This window comes from Rhipicephalus sanguineus, chromosome 3 (genome assembly GCF_013339695.2).
Source record: "Rhipicephalus sanguineus isolate Rsan-2018 chromosome 3, BIME_Rsan_1.4, whole genome shotgun sequence".
Classification (NCBI taxonomy): domain Eukaryota; kingdom Metazoa; phylum Arthropoda; class Arachnida; order Ixodida; family Ixodidae; genus Rhipicephalus; species Rhipicephalus sanguineus.
In genome coordinates, this window is record NC_051178.1 from 145,825,711 (window position 1) to 145,852,574 (window position 26,864).

General features: G+C 47.3%; 2 protein-coding genes across 4 annotated transcripts; both read left to right on the plus strand.

Moving 5' to 3' along the window:
* The first annotated feature begins 284 nt into the window (after positions 1 to 284).
* LOC125756185 (zinc transporter ZIP1-like) lies at positions 285 to 18,239 on the plus strand. 3 transcript variants are annotated; one of them, XM_037654766.2, is made up of 3 exons: positions 285 to 445; positions 15,889 to 16,403; positions 17,051 to 18,239. In XM_037654766.2, exons 2-3 carry the CDS (start codon positions 16,039 to 16,041, stop codon positions 17,601 to 17,603), a joined length of 918 nt encoding a protein of 305 aa, XP_037510694.1. In that variant the 5' UTR covers positions 285 to 445; positions 15,889 to 16,038; the 3' UTR covers positions 17,604 to 18,239. The 3 variants fall into 3 exon arrangements, with proteins under 3 accessions (XP_037510694.1, XP_037510696.1, XP_049269464.1); XM_037654768.2 differs by lacking the exon at positions 285 to 445 and adding an exon at positions 13,709 to 13,776; XM_049413507.1 differs by lacking the exon at positions 285 to 445 and adding an exon at positions 14,911 to 15,793.
* LOC119387391 (uncharacterized) lies at positions 10,328 to 25,967 on the plus strand. The gene is made up of 4 exons (XM_037654765.2): positions 10,328 to 10,474; positions 23,045 to 23,170; positions 23,901 to 24,122; positions 24,507 to 25,967. The coding sequence occupies exons 1-4, from the start codon at positions 10,428 to 10,430 to the stop codon at positions 25,078 to 25,080; spliced, it is 969 nt and encodes a 322-aa protein (XP_037510693.1). The 5' UTR covers positions 10,328 to 10,427; the 3' UTR covers positions 25,081 to 25,967.
* The last annotated feature ends 897 nt before the right edge of the window (positions 25,968 to 26,864 follow it).

The following is a 26,864-nucleotide window of genomic DNA, read 5'->3' on the forward strand; positions in this document are numbered from 1 at the left end:
GCTTTTCGACGTGCCGTGTATGAATATACGAGTCGACGTCGGAGGCGTTCGCGTGCGCGCCTAACCATGCACGCGAGCCTCACCGTTCCGTTCCCTTCCAAGTTATTCGATACCCAATCAAGACGGCGTCAGGCAGGACACAATAACGTCTGAGGGGGCCAGACTGCGCAAGGGGCGTTAAAAGTGTCGACTGCGAGTATCGGAGCTCTAGTTGAGAACGGAGGGGAGGATGAGAGAGGTGCGCGTAGCGATAACGGAATGCCCGTCCTCCTCTCCGCAGGCCTTCCTCTTCGCTCCTCCTCCTTATTCATTCCGCGCCCGATAAGCCACCAGCGGACAAACTGCACTCCGCGGCGACGCCGATCGCTAAATACGCCCCGACAAGCTTTGCAGACGGCACGCAACCGCGCTCCAAGGAAAGACCACCGCATCGTACGCGGACGGGGTAAGAGGAACTTACGTCTTTTCTCTCGCACGCCTTGTAGCATTATATGGCCGCGTGATAGCCGCATGGTGGGCATGGTGGGCACGCGGCTGACGCGGTGCGGCGGCAGCTTGCGCAAGCCGCACGGCTGGCTTCGCCAGCCAGCCTGCGCCAGCACCTGGCACGGCAGTAGGAGCGACCGACGGCGGCTTTTATATACCGTACGCGGTTTGTGCGGACGGAACGCAAGTTGGGGCTGTGCGCAAAAAACACCGGCGCGCTCTCACCCACGCTCTCACCTCTCTGGATCGTTTACGGCGACGGTGGAGACGCGGGTTATCTTGAACGACGAACTCGCGAGGCTTAAAGCGTTGTGTGCCGCAGAGCGGTGAAACGCCGCGATATCGATAGGCACACCCCTCGAGACCCAGTGATATGTCGAAACTCAGCCGCCCGCAGTTTTTTTTTCGAGAGGCGATCGCCGATTTTGCGGCGTAGAAAGCGGACTATACCGGCAGTCAAGCAGTCTCCTCGGCTGTCTTCGTCTTCGACCTACGCTGCTTGCGACTTACTCAATTTAAAGGCTGGATGAGTTGCTCAGAGAATTTGGAGCGAGCTGATTTCGACACCACGGCCACCAGGAAGCATTCCTGAGTTTGAATTATGCAGTGACGTACGGTCTAGCAGAAGTATATATAAAATGTTTGCATTTTGAAAGTGTGCCTTCTCAGCGGAGCGCTGGACGACTGCCAATACAGTATTGTTTACGGTGCGCCATACAATTGGGTGAAGTTCAACGCTTCCACCGCGTGAAGTGCGCAGCGCGCCAGGCGATTAGTCAGGCCAATATTTACGGCTTATCGCTGACCTTTTTACCATTCCCTCTATACATGCTCCATCGTCTATCGCGCATTTCTCTCCTGTGCGTCAGTCACATGTGCCCTGTGTGCGCGCAGATATCAGACGTGATTCCATGTACTGTCGACCGCAAAAGTTTGCGGGATGTGCAGCGCGTGGCGGAGCGACAGAAAACTGCATTGCTGCGTCACCTACCGTGATGCGGTGGGTGTTGAGGCTATCGGCCTCAGCGATTAGAGACGGCGCGTTTAGACAACGTGCCGTTGCCGGATCTAATCGCTGAGGCTGCGGCCGATAGCCTCAACACCCGCGGCATCACGGTAGGTGACGCAGCAATGCAGTTTTCCGTCGCTCCGCCACGCGCTGCACATCCCGCAAACTTTTGCGGTCGACAGTACACTATAGTCATGAAGCGGGTGTGCCAGCACTGCCGACCGAGTCCAGTTGTACGTTATGTGCGTGCTATACATCCAGCGCCGTACTCCTAAACTACGATCAGCTCATCATTACCGAAAGGTGATTCAGTTTAATTAAAGAGGAAAAAACTTCGCAGAGTACATAACGGTCTCGTTAATTTGTCATATATGCACTCTCAATGTTGCGTAAACAGTGCACATGCACATTATGCGCCACGGCATGGCACCATAATAATAATAATAATATCTGGGGTTTAACGTCCCAAAACCAAGATATGATTATGAGAGACGCCGTAGTGGAGGGCTCCGGAAATTTCGACCACCTGGGGTTCTTTAACGTGCACCTAAATCTAAGTACACGGGCCTCAAACATTTCGCCATATTTAAATGCGGCTGCCGTGGTCTGAAATGGAACCAGCGCGGCGTCGGCATTGGGGTGCAAAAGGGGCACTTGACCCCCTCAAGCCACACCAGCACTTGCCCCCACCCAAGCTACACCGGCGCTCTCCCCCTCTCCCAGCCGCGATGCAACACAGGCTTGCACCCCCCAAGATAAAATCCTGCCGACGCTCATGAACCATCGTCGTTATTCTTAGCAACGGTACAAAAAAAGTTAAAATCACAGCTGTGAAAAGAAAGCAGTTTGGCGGCAAAGCATGAATGACGCCGTCTTTCGTCAGAAGATACAACCTGTACAAGCAGGTCAACAATTTGAGCTAAAAAATGGCAATATTCAGGATCTCGCAGTTTTCTTTTTCTTTTTCTCAGGCGGATACGTGACAGGCACAATCATTCACCCCAAAAGTCATTCGTGTCTACTGCAGTGTTGCAACTTGCCATAGTCAACAATAGCTGGGAACAAAAGTATCACTTTGTTTTTGCTCAGTAATATATGCGCTGATCTTTCTCCCGCTGTATCCTATAGGTTGCTGCGAAAATCTGCTTTAGAAGCATCACAAGGAAAAATCGCACAGCTAAGCAGTACTATTCACTAAATTATCTTGAGTTGTTCTTGCGCCTTTTGTTGTGGCTCTTTCTGAACATTTGATTGCTCGGAATTCGCTCGTCAACAAAGAGCGATTACTCGTAGCTCTTATCAATTTTCTTATACTGTACTGCTTATATATGTATTGCTTATATATGCCGTATCACAACGTATTGATCTCACAGAAGTCTATGATACGATAATGCAAGAGAGTCAATTCTGTCATATCAGTGAAAAATGTTCTGATACACTGCTGCGAAAAGATATTATGTAAACAATGTCGGCGCTACTGAACGTAATAAATCCCTTAATTGATTTTCTAGCTAATTGCACATAGCCTGATTGACCAGATTAGTTCGTCAAGAACGCGCAACGATGCTCCTTTATTTTTACGTGGCCCGCGATGTCGTCGCAAAATTTTCTTTTGTCACTGTTTTGTGCTGCGCGTAGCGCCCTCCGTGGCTGAAATGATATTTCTGCATTGCTTGTTGATACAATTAGTGCCTGTTTGTCGCCCCAGTATGATGCGTGCGGCGCGTATACTTGTTGTACGGGCCCCAAAAGTGTTCCTCGAGCTAATTTTTTTTGATCTTTTCACTGAAGCCCATTCCGTGATTGACTAGAACTAGTGAAGCTCTTTTTTTTTTATTCATAAGCCGTTCCGTACGCGCTCGTCTTGCCGAAAGCAAAAAGTCTATAGGCTTATGGCCATGCAGTTTTTTTTGACGGCTGAGGACTCTTGGTGTTGCATTCTAAAAACTGTTTACTTCCCACCTTTAACCATTATTGTTTTATTTCGGACCTTGACCAACACGAGCGGGGGGGTGTAGTGGACGCTGCGGTGAAACTTGCATACCCCCCCCCCCCCCCCTTTTTTTTCCCCGTATTAGTTTGAACACTGCGCACGCCTGCGGTGGTTCGAGATATGAATGAACGAACAAGCAATATACGACGTGAGATGAATGATTCGTTTGACCTCACACAAATTATTGTCTTCCTTTCAAAGCTTCATCAGTGGTCTCAAGGGCACTTCGCCTATACCTTGACGTTGTCGAGGAGGATCGATGATGCGAGTGAGTAAGCGCAACTTCCCGAGGACATAGAGACACACCAGGATGGATTGGTCTTTGAGCGGTGGGTGATAAGAAGGGAATGGAATTGAGCATATGGATTCCCTCTATGCTGCCAATGTCTCCTTTACTAGATGCCTGACACGTCGTTCGCTCCTCGATCCTCGTAGTTCCGTGTAGTATCCGCAAGGAGCGCTCGCAGCCGGCCCTACTTACGATAGCATCGAAAGTGACCCCATTACAGCCATTTCAACGGCGTCTACGGCGGACGCTGCCTCCGGGACGGCAGTAGAAGTTCCTTTACTCTCGGAGGCATAAAGGTTTGGAGTGGCCACCGCAGCAATCGCTCGCAGCCGACACTACTTAGCGTAGCGGAAAAGGAGAGAACAGGAGAAGGCCAGAAACCAGCTTTTCGGCTGACGTCGCAGGCATAGTATAGCAGGCACTGACGCCACATAAGTGCTCAGTAAATCAGTCCTTGGGCTTTTTTTTTTTAGGTTTTTTTTTTACTTTGAGCTTGCTTTAACGATAATCTTTCACGAGACGGAGACAAAGGGCAATGACGGTCTTGTTATCGTTGTTGTCAGCAAGATACAGGGATATACCGCCTTGGGAAGTTTCACCGGCATTCACTCCGGCCGAAACAAACCTTTTTGTTTTTGTTTGTTTGTTTCCTATACAAGAACAGGTGCTCCCGTAGGATGGCTGGAGAAGGCCAGTGACACTTAAGTGCTCGTAGCACTTGGAACCGCAAATGAATGCTAGTCTGCCTGGAAATGAGCGTTCATTTGTGGTTGCCTGAAAGTGATACGCACTTTCAACTCTTTCATGGAGCTATATGAAAGTGTCGGAGCTTATTAAATAAAGGTGCCCTAAGAAGTTACGATTGCGCAGCACGTTCACATAGGCACAGGGGTAGAGCTTACCTCTCATCGTTTAGTGGCAGCCTCGCCTTATCATTTCTCGCCTGAATGTTCTTCATTAAGTACACTTGTGAATTTATACCAGCCAATTGATTTCATTGTCGTGAGGTTGCCCTCAAGTTTTCTAAAGAACGCGAATACTGAGGCCTCAAAAACTCACACGGTGCCTTTATGCATTCGCCTAAGACGACTCGAAGGCGAAAGTCCTGATCATTTCCTTCTCAGTCCATGTATTGATCCTCTCCCGTCCCCCTCCGAAAGCTTTCTGCAACTAACGTGCTTTTGCAGTGCCTCCAGGAGCGTAGGCATTGCAAGCTGTCTGCACTTCACCTGGTCTTAAGCTTGCTTCCGGGATCGGCCCATTTTTGACCAATCAACGATCCCATGTGGTGATGCCATCGTGTGACGTCACCTTATGTGTCGCCTTAGTGACGCCTTGATGACGTCACGACATTTGGCAGTCTATGACGTCATGGTGTCATCGCGTGACGTCATGGTGTCATCGCGCCATGGTGTCATCGCGTGATAATTTTTTGGATCACCCGTGTTGACGCCGCCGACGGTCAATTTCGGCGTTTGATGAGGCATCTAAGGCTTTCGCCTTTGTATGTATTAAAGCATGTCCAAGAAGCCCACTACAATTTTAGGTGGGCGGGCGCAAGTGAGACTTGCTCATAATCTCTCGAAAAGCAGATAGTAGACGCTACTGACAATCCTCTCGGACATTGAACTTTCACTGCGCGACAAGCAAGATTCCGCCGCGAACGAGGCTGACGTCGGGGCAGCGGCGCCGTCGTACGCGTGATAATGAAACTGTCAGCGGTACTCCGGAAATAGCGCTCAGCAAAGCGAAGATAAGCTTGTCAATTAACGAAGTATAAGTCTCATTTTATTGCGTAAAAAAACGCGTCGTGAGAACGGAGAGCTCGAAATTGCACTACTCGAGCTTCATATGTTTAATCATAAAGCAGGGCGTGAACTGTAGTATACACGCTTCATTAATGAATGTATCCTGCAAGAGTCCACCAAACTGACTGCCCATATAAGCGCACGTTGATTAAACAGACTTCCGTAGCAGGCAGATGGCGCCAATCATTACCAACGTATCTCAATTAGTGCAAAATCAGCGTGTAGAAACACGCACTGAAACGGACTGTTCACTGAGTGTACTCTAACAGAATACGCACTGCCCCCCTCCGCCCAGTTGTATACCAGTGCGTACGTTCTGTAGCATGATCTATGCAATTTCATTATGCTAAGCAGCTGTATAATTGGTCTATTGCTGACGTTATTGACGTGAAAGGAAAAAAAATTTAAATAGTTTAAGACGACTGACAGGGGGCCTATACCGTACCAAGGAATACGGAATACCATTGCGTTTACTCCGTGTCGTCACGCGTCGCAGATGTGGGGTCCTGGCGCATTTCGAAATGACCCATAAAAAGCGCTCGCAGAGCGCATTTGCTAATATTATTCCGCGGGGCGGTTTTGGCACGCAGTTTTATACTTTAGCGTCCGCCGACGCCACGTGCAACGCTCAAGTTTGCGCAGCGCCGTCCCCCGCCCCAGCGGAGAGAGGGGAAAGCTCTGGTAGCTCGGACGGGTCGCGCTTGCTTGGTTTTCCTATTGCGCGCGCGGAGTACGTGCTCCCTGGGGCTTTTATCTCGCATTTTTCACGCTATGGGTGCCGGTCATTCATCGTACTGGAAAGCAGGCACGCAGTCCTGCTGCATTGTGAACTGTCACAAAAGTTTAAAAATGACGAAGAGCCGAAAACTGCCCGTCAAGTTCTACCGTTTCCAATGCAAGCAGTGCGAAGCGCAGAGGCGTCAAGAGCGGATTATGACAGTTCGCCGCACTAAGCGATGCTTTCGCGGTCTTGTCACCTTGGAGCAGTTTTTGTCGTACACAGTAATACGAACTATTAACGGGGAGAAACGCGATGGCATTTGAAAGAGAAGTGCGTTTGTGAACCAAAGCTACAAAAAATAGACAGCCGCTGTACATTTCGAGATCGCGCGCTGGCTTTCCGAGTCAACCATTTGTAATGTGACAGCAGCTGAGCATGTTGGCTTAATACACCACAGTTTAAATACCGTACCGTGAGTACTACAAGTGTTTTATTCTGCTGATGGCGGTAAATTAGCCGTCGCGGCTCACTGTAAACAGAATTATGCTGCATGTTTGCACAGAGCGTTTATATTGGCCTTGCATGAGACACGCCGTGATTTCTTAGTAGGCTGAGGTGTTGTGCTGCTAAGACCGAGGTCGTGGGTTCGATTCCCGCGTATGGCAGCTGCATTTCGACGGGAGCGAAATGCAGTACACTGGCGTACCTCGATTTAGGTGCACGTTAAAGAACCCCGGGTGGCCGAAATTAATCCAATGTCCCCCACCACGGTGTGCCTCATAATAATGACGTGGTTTCGGCACGTAATATATAGGCGCGTGAGCCCGCGACTCACGCTCCTTGCATGCGCGTGGGCCGCGGGCGATATACAGTTGCCCCTGTGGAAACGAGATGAAAAAATAAGCAAGGCGGCAATTAAATTTTCGATGGCTTCGCGAAATCAGACGCGCTTATCATCGGGCACAAATCTCGGCATAATCATAAACATGCGCGATCCCTGTGGGTATTGTATAGTATGATGCTGACCAAGCGAGCAGTCGAAACAACCAAAGCGACATTCGAATCAGCGAACACGGTGCGTGATCAGGCGTCGATATTATGCGAAATGAAACACGCCTCTGCAAGAAGCATGCATGGTCGAAGTGGGCATGAAACATTTTTTTTTTTTTGCACGCATCATTATGCTGTCAAAGGGAGCTCTAAAAGATCCAAGGTGGCATTGAACTTGCGATCCGACGTTGTTATCATCCGATGTAAACCTCGGCAAAATGAAACTCCCACGAAACTGAACACTGCGCATTGCAATGCTGCCAGTGACTCAACAGGGTAAATGTAAATTTATGCTATTCACAATGAGCTCATGATAAATTTAAAGCCTCACGACAAACTTGGCATCCAAGCAATCGAAAGTTATCAGTCGAAAACGCACGCGAAAGCCTGCTGGATGTTTGCTGACAGCTCCGAGTAGACACGACTGCCGCAACGAATGTGCGTTTTACCGGTAACATAACTACAGAACTCTCGCAGTCACCTCCCTATTCATGTCAAAGAAATGGGCCCGTTCACCATCGGCACGCACGTAGCGCTCGCACAAACAACATCGTCCTTGACGACGTGCTCGGTCCCGAAAAGGTGGTCGATCAACCGTCCTCCTCTGGTGAGATTCCCACCATGAAAACGTTTTTTTTTTTTCGTCTCTGGGATCTTTCTAAACCTTCAGAGCAAGCGACACGTGAAGCTGCACGTGCACGGCGAGCAGAGAACAGCGCGTGCAGGGTGCGTGAACGTACTGAGACAGCGCAGTCACAAGGCAGGCGCGGGGAGAGGAGCGACCGGTTTTTGCAAGAAAGGCGGCGAAACGCGTGCGACGCAGCGCCCCCTGGCCGAGCTTGGGAGGCCTATATGTGCGGAGTGTGCGAATAGTTAATGTTGGAAACGAATCGAATAGGAATCAAATAATGATATTGAATCGAATGCGAATACTAATCGAATATTCTTCGAATAGTTTTCGAATATAAGACAACCATTTTAAAAAACAGTCGTAAAGCTCTACAACATTTTATTTGATAAAAATATTCACGAGCTTTCACCAAAGAACATCACGGTTACTTTTTAATCGACTCAAAATACCAAAATTATGAAAACTTGGGTAAGCTCGTATACAGCAGAGACCAGAGCATTCGATATATTTTGTAACTGTAGGTTAAAATACTGTGTAGTGGCTACAGTAATCAAGGGGATACTTTGTCGCCTCCTTTTAAACAGAATTGAGACATAAAAACTAAATAATTTTGATCCGAACACCACCCATAGAGCTAAAGCTGTAATGAAACAGATAAACCTGTCATCACAACATGGGCTTCGGCACTGAAAGCATGTAAACATCAGTGTTGAAAGCTGTATCGGCAACAACGATTTACGCAAACCCAGCGCTTGCGTCTGTTGTTATGCATGAAGCTGAATGCAGCCGTAGTCCCCGCCTTAAGTTATTACAAGATGAAGACAGGAAACGATTAAGGCGGTACAGCTCCAGCGCAGTAAAAACTAATCGTGGAGTTTTAAAAAAAAAAAAACGCCTTCATCCGGGAATCAATACAGCGTCGGCAGTCTTGTAAAAGCTTGGGCTGCACGCATATTCGTAATTCAGTGATTAAAAGAAGAAAAATGACCTTTAGCTGTTCCAAAGTATCGTTGTGTTGGGATTCTCCCGTCGGTGCTGTTATTCGAAAACTATTCGAAAAATATTCGGCATTTCGAATATGTACTATTCGATTGTAGTGTCGAAGCGAATAGAATGCTATTCGATTAGTTATTCGAAAATTTCGAATATTCGCACACACCTAGTGCGTAGTTAAGTTCTTCTTCAAACCTTCAAAAATTGCGGGTTCCTTTTGAGTCACAATGGAGATAGCTCTCAAGATACGACTGTCGTGACTCTCAGCGCCGTCTTATGAGGTCACTGTAGAAGCTTGGCAAAACTGCGGAATCCACTGTTCACGTTGAGAACCCAAGCACCCGCCGATTAGCAAGCGCTGTGACGCTCGTACGGGTAACGAGATCTCAGAGAGCGCTGCGCAAGAGGCCACCAAGCACACATGTAAGATCAGCGCTCAGGCTAAGTGCACCTGCAGAAAAAGACTGCACGCCATACTGCGTTGCGATATCTTGTTCCGCGTGTTTAACGATGGCCGAGAATGCATCGTAGCATTCATAACTATATATACGCGTATACCTATTCTTTGGCAACCTTGGTTTATGTGCTATAGCGTAACTGTATGAGATAAAGGCACAATCTTTTGCTTGCTTCTCAGATCATGGATACGAAGGCAATTTTCTATGGCGTCGTTTAAAACAGTGCTCGAAAGTCTGTATATAGCACCATGTGTGCACAGCTGTAATAATATTTTAGTTGCCAGCTGACGCCAAGACATCGTCATTCCAGCTGGTGGTGAATGTGCGCGCAACTAATAAGCAGCACGCTGGTGTGTGTGTGTGTGTGTGTGTGTGTGTGTGTGTGTGTGTGTGTGTGTGTGTGTGTGTGTGTGTGTGTGTGTGTGTGTGTGTGTGTGTGTGTGTGTGTGTGTGTGTGTGTGTGTGTGGTGTGTGTGTTTCACTTCCCTTATGCAAAGATACGAAGGGACTTCTTATATGTATAAACTCCAAAAGGGCGCGTTGAATGTGCTGCCATATTTTGCACCAGACACTGCGCAAATTTATGCTTTTGTATTTCGCGCTTTCTGACCGCTACCTACAAGCAAAAGAGCTCAACATTGTTTTTATTACGGGCGCACGCAAAGCAAGCCGCGCTTTAAGCGTTTTCTTTCTTTCTTTCTTTCTTTCTTTCTTTCTTTCTTTCTTTCTTTCTTTCTTTTTCACTCAGTCAAATACCGCTTAGCACAGCCTTCTTTTTTCTATTTGATGTTGAATTATTTGCAGATTTCCCTTCTCGCCTACACAGTGGCTATTGTCCACACCTCGTTCGTTTTCGTGGTTTGCTATGTGCCACATTGTTCTGTCAATGCACTGGAGGAACACGATGCCATCGTGCCATCGCACGCAAGTGCATTCGAGCGTATTCCGGTGAAACTATTTACCACAACAGCTCTCCATGGTGTTCGAGTATGCGACAAATACAAGCGCTCCTCGTCCGGTGGATTGCGACTAAAACGTTCGTAACATTACTTTACACGCACTCCATCCAACTTTGTGTCGCACACTTATCACGTTGTTTGGCGGCATCGTTTTCTAGAACATGTCGAATAATGCGCATACCGTGCATAAAACGAGTTTCTGAAAATTATGAAGCCGCTTACCTCGGGAACAAAGGGGCTAAAGTTGTTTGTTTCAGCCGCTAATTCGATTACCAGGCCGGGTCGCCAGTTTAGACTTAAGGACAAGTTAAAAACTCACAGGGTCGCTTGTGCATTTGCCTAGGACGACTCGAAGGCGAAAGCCATCTGGTACGCCATAATTCATCATCATTTTGCGAAGTAGCGAAGTACTCATTGCGCGTCTGTAAGGCAATGTGAGCACATATGTACGTATAGCTGCACGCTGTGTTGATTCTAAGGCTGATGATGATTATGACGATGGTAAACTATGGCTGAGACATTTGCAATTGGTGGGCAGCTTTAAACCACCCACTCATTACGCAATTCACACGCTTCTGCCACGCAATCATAGGCGTGCGCAGAGGGGGCCAGGGGGGCACCCCCCCCCCTCCATGTCACCTAAGAAGAGGGGGGCGCAATGTCTCCCCAATATATTGACTTAATAGGGAGGGGAGAGCGCCGCGATGAACCTTCGCCCCCCCCCCCCTGAAGAGGAACCCTGCGCACGCCTATGCACGCAATATGACATCTGTTAACGTGACTCCTCGACTGACCTGTGCAGGGCCTTTATGCCAAGTTTCAAGCGCTGGTGTGGCTCCGTGGTAGAATGCCTGACTGCCACGCAGTGTTCGATTCCGGCTCGAACCCTGCTTTTTATTTCTCTTTTTGTGCGAGGTCACGTGATCCTCCCTATCACACTCCGCGTTTTTTCTTTCGAATGAGGCACTTAGACTTTTGCCTTAAAACATTTTCACGTGACAAACAACTATAAATGCGTCCTCCGTTGTGACGTTGCTCGTGTCGAAGTGCCGGCATTGGAGCCTGATAACCTGCCATTTATAAAAAAGTCGTGTGTAAGTTTACGTCATCGTAATGCTTTGCTGAGGACCCTTGGCAGGCTTTCAGCACGGAAACAGACATACACAGAGCACTTCAGGCTTCTGTATATTTTAATTGCCGGGCTCAGCCCTGTTTAACCTCCCTGCTTATATTTTATTCTTCTCCTCCTCCGTGATTTCGTTGTAATTCTGCACTTAAAACCTACATGCATTAGTAATTCCAACTCCGTTATATCAGCACCCTGTTATAATCGGGTAACTGAGAAAGCACTGCCGTCGAAGCTGCCTCTTTGATCTCTGCTGATGCCTTACTTCGGGCGTTCTTCGAGCTGCGCTGGTTCGAGTCGCGTCTCACCTGCAATGCCCACGACGCCCGTCAGTCAAGCGAGGCCACGTTTCACACATCTACAATTTCCCCGCTTACTTGTGCACTTGCGAAAGTGTTCCCATCTTCTATGCCGTCGCTCGTTTTTGCATTACGTGACGCAACGCACTGCATGTCGGCACACGTACACACACACACACACACACACACCACACACACACACACACACACACACACACACACACACACACACACACACACACACACACACACACACACACACACACACACACACACACACACACACACTCACACACACACACACACACACACACATGTCTGCACACGTCCACACAAACGCACGCACGCATGCAAACACGCAAGCCCATCCGTTGCAACATCGCGCCTCGAGGTGACAGTCTGAAAATGGACAGGTGCGGAACAGCGCAAAATAAAGTGAGAGAGAGCTCAACATTATTCACGAACGCTTCTTTGTACGAGCCATAGCATCGGGTCAGATGACGGCGAGTTGCCATGACAAAAGAAAGCGAGCACACAAGTCGGAAAAACGCAATAAAAGGGAAACGAAACATGAGGAGAATATTGCTGGCGGTGAAACACACACGTGTGAAAGTGAGACGCAGCTCTGCAAATGCTCTTATGTGCCCAGATGTAAGCGAACTTGCTCTTTCTACAGTTCTATGGTTCAACTTTATTTAATCAGAATAGTTTGTTCAAGTTAGTAGGCTAAGTAGATGCCTAAGTGGATCATGTGTGTTTATTATCTTCTACAATTTGTCATTTTGAGTTCTTATATAAATATTCCCGTATTTAAGTTTTGTTATTTATCACCGTTCTTTGTGCCCCTCCTGCTTGGCCCATGTTGCCTGCAGTATTTCTGTAAATAAATAAATAAATAAATAAATATATATATATATATATATATATATATATATATATATATATATATATATAAATAAATAAATGATCTGGAAAGCAACCGCTTAAGTTTGGGTCTTAAAATAGCTCCCAAAACACAATACCATTTTAGGTTGCTTAAGTACTTGCACAAAGCTCAATTTTTGTCAATTTCGCGGTTAGAGCTCGAACTGTCAACGTATGCCGAACGGTATTGTATTTCGCACTAAAAACACAGCGCCGATACGCCGGTGTGAAGACATAAATTTCAAGGTATCTTTTCGTATTTCGGCCAACGTGGGATAATCATCTTTCTTGAGAAGTGCTCATTTTCGTCCCTCGTTTCATTAGAACGCAACGTATAGTCTGTCTTCGACCACAAATGTTACACGACAAAACGACGTGTCTCAAAGGAGATGATGTCTGAATTTCAACGCGGCGCCTCCCTCCATTCTTTTTTCTTGTCTCTTTTCCGCCTCATTAAGCCTCCTCTTATAGGTAGGCGACATTCTTTTTATTGTAGAAGCGTAATTAATCATTGCAGCTTAGGTTAATATTCCTTTTTGGTGTCCCTTTAGACAAATTTTAAAATAAGAAATTCTAAACATTGTAAAACTCCTTATTAAAACAACAATGGTAAGCGACTTTACCAACAGGGATATTACCAGGCGAGACGGTGGTCTGTCGAGCTCTGTAATATTTTTTTTGCATATTAGATTGTCCATTCGTTCTATCATACGCTGTTGCAGCTACAATCTAAAAGCTTATCGGCTACACACTCTTACGCGTACGTTTCCACGAAAGCGGGGGCTCCCGTGCGTCCTGTTTACTTGAAGCTTACAAACCCTTTTCGTAGACGCGAATAGTTGCAGTGAGAACAACGGCTGAATGCTACACAATGCTCTAATCAGCAGCGCCGAGATAACCTGGCTGCGGGTGGGAGCGACACGCACACCCATTCTGGGTTTTGCCCTGTCTTCTCTGGGCTCATTCCGCAAAAACACAATCAGCGTTGAAGACACCAACCAGCCCATTTCTCGCTTCATGCCGCGTCAAGGTACTGTTTCGAGGTTTCGTTTTGATATTTTAGAGGCGTTATCATGTGTTATTTTCACAGGAGTAAGGATATAAATGTATTTAAAAATTGTGAAGACTGCTTTGTCCGGTTCGAAGGCACGCTTCCAGCTTTCTTTCCTCCTTCCAAACGTCGTAACGCTGCTGGTTTTATTTGAAGTTTAATCATATAAATCACCGCACTGAAGTCCCACAACCGCGCCATATACGTGGCAATCCGTGTCCTTATTATAATTTTTCAGAAAGACGAAGTATTTGTTATGCGATATCGCCCCTCTGTCGGTTCTGCGAAGAAATAGAAACCATTGAACATTATTTTTTTGTCATGTGGCAGTTATTCACTATACTTAGAAAAAGACTTCTCGTTATCCCCATCTGCCAAGATAAGTTTAAACTTAACTGCAGAAATTGTACGTAACTTCGGTGCTTCCACTTTGGGATATTTCCACAGGGATGCCTTTGATGCAGTTTGTAAATTTATTCAAGCTACTATTCAATGGTATACGTTCATTCAAACGTATACCACTGTGGGCTTCCTCGCCGTCTATTCAAACGTATACCACTTTAACATACACTTTTCCAAATATTTGTAAAGCATTAAAAAAAATGTACTAAAGTCGAGTACATCCGTTCAAAATCGTTCTGGTCAGGTTAACGCAGCTGTCTGGTCTGCTTGCCAATCACACAATAATTTCGTTGTTATGTTTTCTTTTATTCTCGTTTTATTTTTATTTATTTTTTTAATCTTTATAGCATCTTCAAATTGTTTTCTAAATGTTCAGATCACGAAGTCTTGGCCAATCCTTCGGAGTGGGTATGTACCATGGTGATGAGCAAACAAAGTACGGGTTAGAAGAAAAGACTGTTGGGCGAGTTGGTAATGCATTATGTGGCCACTTTTATACATCTGAAAGTATGGGGCCACTTTTCTAAATCTGCAATCGTCCGCTAAAATCAAGTCCAATAGAAAAAAATGCTATGGTGCCGTCCCTTATTTCGATACATGGTAAAAGCATTGCGTATTTTATTTATAGAGTCATACTTTGATTTGTGGTATTTACTTCTAAAATTTTCGTTATTTTTCCGGGTTCAAGGAACCCGCAGCTGCTAATACGCGTATAGGCGTCGGCAACTTCGTGTGTGACTACGTTTGCACTGTACTCTCCAACGCCACTTGCATTGGCGACCAAGTACGTATAATGAAACAAAGAAGAACGACACGTTTCCGATTTCCGGCCTTTTTTTTTTTTTGGCCTGCCTGCCTTGCGCTGAGTTTTGCGTGTACATGAAATATGTCATCGGGATAACATAACAGGATGACGTAAGCGCAGCGTCCTTGTTGTCTTTTCCCTTGTCTTGTGATTTGCACTCAATACCATTATGACGTAACCGGGCTGTAATGTGGCTATAGGAAGCAGGTAGGCCCAAAGATTTTTTGGAAATTTTTAAGGCTGTCAGTCGTTCCTTACTTTTGTGTAAAGAGCATGACATGCTAGGCTTTTTTCTTCAGTGGAAATTATTCATGAGGCATATCATTTGCAAAAGAGGGCACTGCGGGTATTTGAGGATGGCACCTACGGTCGTACTTCAACATGTAACTCGCCCTTCGCGCAGCCAGTCTTTCTTGAGAACTCACCTACTTACTGGTCGGACACTGGAGGCATAGGTACTCATCTATGTCATACTTTTGTGCCACACTGCTTTGGTCAACACTTATCTATTCGAAATTTAAATTATAACATTCACATGCATTTCACCTTGCACAGCGCTGAACATCGGTGCAAAGTCGCACACAAGCCCGTTTTATGCGAGGCTCGCGCTGGAGCACTGTGCAGCGTGTTGGAGTAACTGTACGCTGACCCACGCAAATTACGTATATCGTCGCATTTTTTTTTTTTTTTTGCGTTGTCGCGGGAGCGCCTTCCCGGCCTACTACGTCCTCCCTGTTCCTGTCTGCCTGCAAAGCTTTCCCCGAGTCGTAATGGAACAGAAAACCCAAGGTCAGTTCTGGCAGATCTTAAGAACTCGATGTACCGCCAACCAGTGTTGCGAACCACTGACCTAACGCATGCGTACACCTCTCCTGTTTTCGCAGATTCACCAAAACGCAAGAGTGTCTGACGAGCGCCGTGTGTCTCGTTCTGACCCAGAATCCCGGACCCGTTCTGAGAGCGCCACTCGAAGACACTAGACGACGCTTCCCACAAGTACAAACTCTACAAGAACTGAAGAAACCGGTGTAAAGATGGCATTTCAGTGGTCTCAAGTCGTGGCCCCGCTGTTGCTCTTGTTCGGAACGCTGCTGTCGGGACTGCTTCCCATCTGGCTCGTCAAGAGGCTCAGCATGGCGAGGTGGGGCAGCAAGGCGTTCGCGTTCCTCGTCTGCATCGGAGGTGGCGTACTGTTCGCCACGAGTTTCCTGCACCTTCTGCCCGAAGTGCGCGAAGGATTCGAGAAGTTGACGACGGACTTTCCCGTCACCGAAGGTGTCGTCTGTGTGGGCTTCCTCGCCGTCTACGCGCTGGAAGAGATCGTCCACGCCTGCCTGGGACACAGTCACCACACCTCCGGCCACGGTCACTCGCACACGGCCGCTGTAATGAACTGCAGGTGGGCATGATTCTTGCGCCATTACGTTGCTATCTTAAAGAGAGGGTACCGCTGTTGCAGTAAGAAATATATGTAAGGGCTATCTGGGCGCAGTCATTTAAACCTCATCGTAAGCCTTCTTCAAAGTCAATGCCTTCGTTAAGACCAACGCGTGTCCTTGTTTTCATTTGACGGGTAACATAACTCCGCATAGTAGCCACAAGCTTTGTCTTAACGCCACCTCCCAATTTTGTATCAAATTTTCGTCAACATGTTATAATTTGAAGGTAAACGCACTGATCTGTGAGCACCTCTCTATTAATAGAGAAAAAATTGGGCCATGGAGTAAACCATATCCTCAGTATAAAGCTTAAGTTGCCCTCATCATCATCATCAGCCTGACTACGCCCATTGCAGGAAAAATGTGTCTCCCATATTTCTCCTATTAACTCAGTCCTGGGCTTGCCGCGGCAACGTTATTCCCGCTAACTTTTTAATCTCAACTGCCCACCTAGCTTTTTGCCTCCACCTCGTGCGCTTGCCTTGTATTTGAATCCAGTCTGTTACTCTTAATGACAAGTAATAATCTTGCCTTGGCACTACATGCCCTGCCCATCGGGCCAACGCTCGTCACCGCCCTTTCTATTTTTTTCTCACCCAACTCACAGCCACGATGCGGAGCAACCTCCCCCGGTGCACGAGAACGGCGTGGAGAACAAGCAGAGCTTCTCGGCGGACGCTGTGGCTGACGAGGACCACGGCACGCAGCGCTTCTCTCTCGGCAGCGTGCTAATCGTGGTGGCGCTCTCGTTTCACTCCATCTTCGAGGGCCTCTCCCTTGGCCTGCAGTCGACGGACCAGGCCACCTGGATCATGTTCCTCGCCATCTCCATCCACAAGTTCGTCATCGCGTTCGTCGTGGGCTTCGACATGAAGGCGAGCCACATGCGAACGCGCACCATCCTCATCTACATAGCCGTCTTCTCGGTGATGTCGCCGCTCGGCGCGCTCATAGGAGCCGTGACCAAGAACAAGCTCGAGGACTCGCCCGTGGTCGCCGGACTCAATGGTGTCGCGACGGGCACGCTCTTGTACGTGACTTTCTTCGAAGTCCTGCAGAGGGACAAGAACAGTCAGCTGAGCGGAGTGCTGCAGCTGCTCGCAGTTCTGCTCGGCTTCGGTATCATGTTGACGCTAGTCCTTGTTTTACCTCATGACTGAGTGAAAAAAAAAGCTCGTGTTTTTTGTTGTTGTTGTGAGTGTTGTATAGGTAAGCATTGATTCTGCAGGTCAGGACCTTTGAAATAGATCTGTATGAAACGAAATAACCGTCGGCGAACAACTTATATTCAATGTGATACAACGTGCCAATCGTGGTGCAGCTGAACGTAAATGCAACAATGCAATCGCGCATAATGTAGATATGTTAAGAGGGTTATTTTTTGCAGTGGAGATGCGTCGCGTTTGTGAGCTCTGCGTTTCACGCATATTTAACAACGGCAACGTTCTTAGAGGTTTTACTCGTGTTTGAGTAAGATGTCAACGTAAAGCACTGTGGATTATAAGACAGTGTGTAAACACTTCCCAAAGTGTTGTTGCTAAATGTTGTGTGCACTAAAGTTCAAAGCGAATTTGACTTCAACTCAGCATTTTAAAGCCATTCATGTGTGTGTTTCTCTTGTCATCGCCATTACTGTCTGATTGTTTGTTTGATGCAATAAAAAGCACGTCTGAAATCATGCCGCGTGAACATGGCGCGAGAGACATCTTTCTTTATGTTAGAATATTGAAAGTCTGTTTTCAATAACGCATCATTGCATCGTTGAATAATAACAGTTTGCCCTGCTGAAATAAATATGCGTGTCAACGGTAGAAAGTTTCGCACGAGAAAGAAAACCAAAGGAATGACATCCATTTTTGTTCTGTAATGCTTGAGCATACATGCCGAATAATCTACTGTGACATTTACTATGCGAGCCCATTTATGTACCCGTCCCCGCAGTTTTCCATATACAGTTTACGCTCATTGCTTCATCGTTAGCTTCCCTTCACTTCAAGCGGGAGTTGGGAAGGAATGAATTAGGAGGTGTTGCTCATTAAGAAGAGCTATAAGGTGGGCTAGTTGGTGTTGATTCATCTTCGAAGGTGCGCTTAGTGAACACAAACGACACAAACAAAAAGTACAGGACATAAGGCAACGAGCGCAAACTACCAACTGGTTTATTGTCTAAAAAAACGTAGCCCCAAGAAAGGAGTTCGTTTGACACACCTCTTTCTTGGGGCTACGTTTCTTCAGACAATAAACCAGTTGGTAGTTTGCGCTCGTTGCCTTATGTCCTGTACTTTTTCGTTTGTGTCGTTTGTGTTCACTAAGCGCACCTTTGAAGATGAAGTTGGTCATTACAACCAATGAACAAAATATTGTTTCTTTTTTCATCGTAAAGCGCAGGAAAGGCTTGTCTATCCTGCTAGGTTTGTTACACTGCGCACTTGTAGCGTAAGACAGAGAGATGAGAAACAAAGTTTGAAGACAAAAAAAAAAAAAAACTTTGTGTAAACGTGCACTTGTACACGCGTTACTTCGCCCGGGTGTATGAACAAGTATAACGCAGTAGTTCTCACGGTGAATTAACGAGAAGGCAAACAGAGGGACGATATATGTATGTCAGTAACAACAGTACGAAGCCGAAAAAATTATAAGGGGAGTCCTTAGGTGTTTTTGAGGAGATACAAAAGCCACAAAGTAATGTAAAATAGCTTGCCCTCATTGGGAGACGAACCCGTAACATCTGCGCTACGAGCACCTTCCACTACCCATTGTGCTACGGTGGTGTTTGTTTCCACGCACACTTTACTCAATGCCCGAGAAACCGGATGGGCCAACAACCACCGCAGCAGCACATCTGACAATGCCACTGGCGCATCTCATCTACGTGCTCTCTTATCGACCCTGCTTCGATGCAAACACAAGAAGGGAGCAGGCAGCCTTATCTGGCAGCTGGCACACGGAGTCAAAAGTCGGCGGTCGCCACAATGTCCACGGACTCGAGAATCGACGAGGGTGGTATTGTTCCCGTTCCCCGTTCGGCATTGTGCCAGCCGAAAAGGCATCTTCACAACCTAGCCCGTTGTATGTATGCTTACGATAGCCTTATCTTTGGAGCATCACTGTCGATTTCTATTGTTCCTCCTGCGTATGTCTCAATGTATGCGTCGTTCTCGCAAAAGCATTTCCTTTTCCCTGGAGGATATATGCATGGGATTCACTGAACTTTGCATTTCAATACATTGCTCGTGGTAATGTAATTAGTGTCGGCCGTTTTTCAAGTTCGGCTGATTTCCACACAGCGTGTCGGAATAGAGCCATATTTTGCACGAACTATTCCCGCAGATGCGGATAACAACCCCGTGAAATTGATTATTTCGAGTTGGTACATTTATCAGACTAGTCTGTGACTTCTGAGTAGTGCGATAATTATGTCGCCTATATTGTGTGGTCTATGTCTCTTGAATCTGCTCCCAAGCAAGCTGCTGAACACTTCAGACGGTTGCCATGGTGTTAAACGCCCGTACTGTAAAATGCTCTCTTGCATAAACGTCATTCCTTATTAGTCAGCGTTCGGGCACTTGCCAGTCGTGGTAATGATGGCTTTTAGAATAATATCTGGGGTTTAACGTCCCAAAACCACGATATGATCATGAGGGACGCCGTAGTGGAGGGCTCCGGAAATTTTGACCACCTGGTTCTTTAACGTGCACCTAAAGCTAAGTACACGGGCCTTAGCATTTTCGCCTCCATCGAAAATGCAGCCGACGTGGCCGGGATTCGATCCCGCGACCTCCGGGTAGTGATGGCTTTTAGAAATTTGGTTGGTTTTAGAAAGGACGCTCTATGTTTCGCTAGAAATGGTGCCCTTTGCCGCGCCATTTGGGAAAATGCAGAATAGAAATAAAAGAGGAGGGGGGGGGGCGTATATAGACAAAAAAATGTTGTCTGGAGACCTCGCAGGCGCCACAGTGAGTTCACGTCCCCCCCCCCCTGACGTCTACTATAAGAAAGCCCCTACACGCAGCCGAGCACCAAGCTCAGGCGTTATCCACTTGAAGAACTAATGGGTTCGCGGTGGCACTAGTATTCGACATAAGTTCCTTTTCGCGCGTGTAAGAAATTGCGGAGTACCCTTTCTCTCAAAAGGAAAAACTGATCTACTACTTGGTTTGAAATCATGTACACTGAGAGCAAGAAAGGACGAAGTCTTCTGCCGGCCGTACTGGCCGTACTACATGAGTCCCGGTCTCATCCGCGGCAACCCGTGATGCTGTTCCCAGGGCCACTGCCAGGTGGCAACACCATATCGTCGGCAGAGGGCTTTTTCGTGCATAGCGTCGCATTTTCAGCGTAACCTAAGAAACACTACGGTCTTTAGAATTATGTATCTATGTATTTTCTAGTAAAGGAACACACGACCCAATACTTACGTATTGATGTTGCGCCTCAGATATGCGTAATATTTGCTTTTTAATCGACAATGTTCACAAGTATGAACGCAGCTACCAGTTCAAGATGGCTGGGCGCTCAGCAAGTGCTTAAACTTTGGCCGGGTGGCTGAATCGTGTGACAGACAGACAGACCAAAATTTCTGCGTTCAAGTATCCCAAGAAAGACTATCGTCTTTAAAGGTAATAAGACGGGGACACGGTGCATGAGGGCGTTTTTCTCTCAATTGTGAACCGCGCGTCTTCGGAAAAAGGGTGATGAACACCAGAAGGAAACGTACGATGACACAGAGCGCTGTGTGTCTTCGCGCGTTTTTCTCTGGTGTCGATGTCCCTTGCTGCGCTACAGCGAAGCTTAAGAAATGACCCACTACCAACGATCCCACGCATCCAACCTTATTAAGCCCAATCGGGCCGCGCTTTCATCAGATGAGAAGATTGACACGTTTCAAGCTCAATCCGCACAACAGGTACTGGACGTTCTATATATCCAGCACTTGCAAGCCTTCAGTAGGCCCCATGACTCGACTATGTACAGTGGAATGTGATACGCTTGAGATCCTGCGTCCAGTACTATGGAACGCGGCAGTGTTGTTTATTACGCTTACGCGAATTTTTCGTATGCTCACTACTTTCTATCATCTCCCTATCTTTTCATCCCTTAATCCCCTTCCCCTGGCGTAGGATAGCAAACCGGACGCGCGTCTGGTTGACTTTCCTGCCTTTTCTTCCTCTTCCTTCACCTGCATTCGAATACGGTAACCGAAATTATACTTACGCTCAAACTTGATATGGTTTGTTGTCTTGCTATACATGACGTTTCGTTGAGTAGTTGATAAACTCCATTGTATGAATTAGATGAGGAGATTCTACACTTTTACGAATAAGCTTCAGATATGTTACACTTTTACTCAGTCCAGAATAGTTCAGCATATCTACCTCATATCGCATTATGTGAAGCTGTCTTTTTTCAATAACCATAGAAATAGTTGATGCGTTACGATCTAAGGATTCCATGACGCAATTTCTTTGCACTCTATACCCTCAGCCCATGTCTCTGCCCTTCGTAGTGTGTACGCATGTATGACGTAACTAGAAGTACTCAGTATTTATACCTTCGACCATAGTTGCTTGTCTGAGCGCCAACATTACATAAATTTGCATTCCACACAATCTATTTGCAGAGTTCTACTAATGCATATTCGCCGATAAGACGACTTGATATCGAGGCACAAAGCGTCGTAGCCTCTTGAACTCTACTACTTTCTCACTTCAGCCGAACGACGTCTCTAATCTAGAACTGATAAGAATATCGAGCGTGTCTTGGAAGAAGCAGATAGCTATAGCTTGCCCGTGCCCTACTTTTCATGGCAGGCGAGCGAGCCAGCGTGTTCCGTCCGCGTAACACGTTGCTAAGTAGCGAGTTCTATTTTTCTCGTGCCGTGCGGTAAGTCCGTTTCCAAGTGTCTTCCGATACAAGAAATCAACGTTCATTTTTATCTACATGCGATAACGGTGTAATCGGATACGTATTATCGTGTCGCGATAGCGCTTCCTCATAAGTGGCTATTGAGGCGCTTTAATTACTGCGAACTGAACTATATTTCAGCACGAGTATTCAGTGCGTGAGCTATGACAAGCAAGGGTGAACTACCCACTACCGTAGCCTCTTGGCTACCGCGCAGAATTTCAGTCACTTTTCGAAGTCATTGATTGGTACTGACCGTTTCTAAATTCTAGCATGAAACCAGCTCATTGGCAGATACCATGTGAGGAAGGTGAGAGCTTTCGTGTGCGTAAGTGTGTTCCTTGCTTGGTAGATGATAGCAGCGTTGCTATTTGACGATTTCTACAGCGACCTGTACATAAGCTTCATTAGTACCGGTGCCTGGTATAACCGTAAATGGTACCTAAATGTCCTCACCGGAACAAATAAGTGCCTTCAAATGGACAACTGATTTGCCGAGCCTAAGCTATCTTTGCCTTCCTGATCTAGTTTTGGCGTGGCTGTTCGATAGCTTTTTCGTCGAGTAAAGTCAGTCAGTCCCTGAGATAGTGTAAAAGTAAACTGGGCCAATCGCAGAGACGATCCAAGCAAAGCTAGGCCAATTCTAGAGACTCTGTAATCCATTTATTCCTCAGTATCGTGATTATCTCGATTCCAGTGCTCGTGTTGTCATGGACGCCACGTCGACGCTGCGAGCGCTGCTCCTGCTTGGAGGTAACCTGGTAGCCGGGCCCTTCGTCTACTGGCTACACATTCGGGCAGACGTTCGGCAAGAATGGCTCGTGTAAGTGTTCTGTCGTAAACGGATCATCGAATGCGTTACATCAACCGAGAAGTAAATTCTACTTTTGGTTGTCGAGTAGAATGATCTTGTCAAATATCTATATCTTACCTTAAGAATTAACTAAGTTTTTCTTTCTCCCCGCTAGCACGTTGCTCAATTCGACCAGCATTGAAACGCATGAACTACGGCTTTTATTTGGTGCACACATAAAGACAAACTATTTTCAGCGTTGGGACACGTTGCGACAGTCACCGAAAGCCCCGTACGCTGACTTTCGCTACGAAGGTGTCTGCTTGAATCCAATGGATGCTATAAAATATATTGCTTATCTTTTTGCTCTATTTTAAAAACATGTTTCTCATTCAATTTTTGCTCTGTTAGCCACGTATTTCCCCAATTCCTTCTTCTAGTGAGAACTTTTCTCGAAATATTTGCACTAAATTACTGGCAGATAGTGCAAAACAGTGGCATGAGAATATGAAGACATTTACCACTTTGAGAGTCCCAGCGTTAACCACTGGTTCCTTTTAAGGAACACAACACGAGGACTACAGAACAGGAAAGAGAGATAAATAAATATACCTCCTACCCCGGACGACGGCTCCTGGAGGCCTAGCCCGGGCCAGTGATTCCTCGTTGGACTCTAGATACATCACCTGTATATAGTTTCCAGATCTCTGTAACAGCATAGTGGAGCCTTCACGGGATCAAAATCTGTTGTCCACTACAGATACCATCGTACGGCCCTGCTGATTTCCGGGGGTGCTTTGTTCGGCATGGCCTTCGTCGACATGCTGTACTCAGGGTCCAGGATGTTGAACCAGACTGGGAATTACGAGAAGCCAGTGGCGGAAATAGTTGTGTGCATCGGGTTCGCCGTGGGCCTCTGCCTCCAGCAGTTGGGCGTTGTTCTCGCCGACCGAGCTGAACGCAGGAGGATGTCTAGGAGCGTGTAAGTCAGAACAGCGCCAAAACTTTCACTCCGTGCCATAGTCTAGGCGATCATTTGGTGTCTCGCCACTTATGTACTAGTTGGTACACGTGTGTCACTGAAATTTCAAGTGCGAACTGGGACAAGAACGAGCGAGGGAACGACACCAGCGCATTCTATCAACTGAAAGTTTCATTAAGCAAGAACGAACATATATGCCTAACCAGGGCACGTGACCCGCCGCACATGCGCACCGTTCCTAGGTGCAAACACAGATCAATATCACACCGCGCCTTTTCACTAACCCCTTTCTTTAAGGAGTGACACTTCTTTGCTGGAAATAGTTAATGACGGGTGACTGATACAGGTTGACCCCCTCGCAACTTGTACGCATTCTCTTCGCAGGTCAGCCACAGAAAGCACCATGCTGTCCTCTTACTCAGAAAACGTCGACTACGGTGCCACAGAATCTGCTTGCGCCGTTCACGGAAGGCGCCAAGAAGACAAACCGCTGTCCCACGTGGGCATTTGGGCTTCCTTGGAAGCTCTAGGATGCCTCTGCGTCTACTACACGCTCCACTGCCTGCTTCTAGGTCTATTACCCGATCAAGCTACAGCCGAAGCCAGCGACGGCTTCAAGGCAACCGAAGTGAACACCGTCTTGGGCTCCGTCGCACTCGCCGTAGTGATGTACTCGTCCCAACCACAGCCGGCGATGCTCCTCGCGGCATCGTTTCTGTCAGCTGTCCTGCCAGCTGTGGCCTACACCATAGGCTGCTTCACGACTAAGTGGAGTGTCTCGATGTTCTACGCGGGCATTGCCGACACGTTCTGCTGCGGCGTGCTCATGTGCGCGAGCGTTCTCGGCGTAGTGTGTCCGTACAGTCGATCGAAAACGGGCTGTAATTCGTTCCCGCCTGCGGCAGCTGGCCTCGTGTGCGCAATCCTCGTGCGCTTTGCCCTTCCAGGAGCATGGTGACAAGGTCATTCGTACGGACTAGCAATATCGCTCGCTTCGCGTGATGGACGCTGCGTGAGGTGACTCTGGACTCTTCTTGACACGTCGACCGCGTTGTGCTCGGGTTGCTGCCTCGTTGTCGACACGAGGTGCTTTTCCACCTTCTTGAAGAAACTTTAAAGTCTTCAAGAAGTCGGAAAGTTGCGTGCTATGGCCTGTACGCGAAGCGCGCACTGGTAAAAACTGCACTGAAATTAACTGCGGTGTCTGCATACAACTGCCACGTTAAGAAAACGGGTTTATCTGATGTCGCGCATAAACAGTGAGAAGAAGAGATGATTTGTAGCCTCATCAACAATTTGAGCGCCGGACTGAAACACGTCTTTTTTTTAGTTTTGTGAACGCATATTCGAAGACCTCGGGTATAGCCTATCCTACATCTACACGGTAGCATGTTCCTGTAGACTTCTTTCGAATGATGTATACTGTCACTTGTCCCGTTAATGGGGACGGCAATCGCCGGGCGGATTCTAAGGGCTGGCGTCAAGGCCCTCCGAAAACGCACCACGAAAGCGCGGACAATTTAGAGTTGGTCCTTTGGTGCGCCAGCGAACGCCGGTTGTGGTCCAAAGACCGAGTCAGAGCCGAGAGTCGATAACACAGACGAAAACGAAATATATTCTCACTTAAGGCAATACAAATAATACAAACACATGCACACTCGGCTGGTACCAGTTACAACTTCACAATATAATTCAGATGGTGTTTACACAACGGGAGCTAAACAAACAGATCACACGCTACGAATGCAATCGCATGCATTACAACTATTCAACGACAGTTAAAGTCCTGAATAAACAATGGCGTATCCAGTCCACAATACTTGGACGGTAATCGAATGCTTCTCTTCAAGGAAACACTCACGCCAGCTCCAGCGTTGATCGTCGTAGCTCAACCGTCGTCGTGACCAGGGGCGTAGCCAAGGGGGGGGGGGGGGTTGGGGGGGTTCAAACCCCCCCGAAATTTTTCAGTTTTGCTTGCGTATATATACACATACACATACAAACGCACGCACGAACATACATAAAGTATGGTTGAACCCCCCCCCCGAAAGAAATTTCTGGCTACGCCCCTGGTCGTGACTTGTCACGGCTCACACGGTGTCGTCATCGGATTCTTCCAAATCGACGATCGACTGACCGCACACCATCATAAACACGTCTTCTTTGGCTAGCGAAGCCACACGTAGCATAACTTCACCATCACCGGGCGACTGACTCACTCCTGTCTCGACTCTCTCACTGACTGCACTACTCCACCGACCTCTCGTCGTTTGCACGCTTTTATCCCTTCTTCCCCGGTTTCCAGAAGCGTCGGGAGCGTTCTTCGGCGTGCAATACAGCTAAGGCTACAGAAGGGGCGAGAGCTTTCTCGTAGGTTCGAATCGCGGCGGCACCGCTCGGGGATGCGTCCCCCCTTCCTTCTAGAACCATCCAGGCTTTGCCGGGCGTTCGATCGTGTCGACGGCGTCTGGCTCGAGTGGGTGAGGAGGATGCGGCGCGCCGGCGTCTTTTGATGCTTGTTTTTTCGTCTTTTGCGCTTCTTGGGCGAGCGGTTCGCGCCGTTCTGTCTCGTAGCCAGCTGAAAGCGGCCTCGCGCGCGCTTTATAACCCGCTAATTTGTGACATATACATTGGACTATTTAGACGCATTGACCAGCCTTGCTATGCCTATGCATTTACCCTTTTAACACTTTTTTTAAATGCCACACCATTGTACGGAATTATTTATTTTCAAACGGTCAC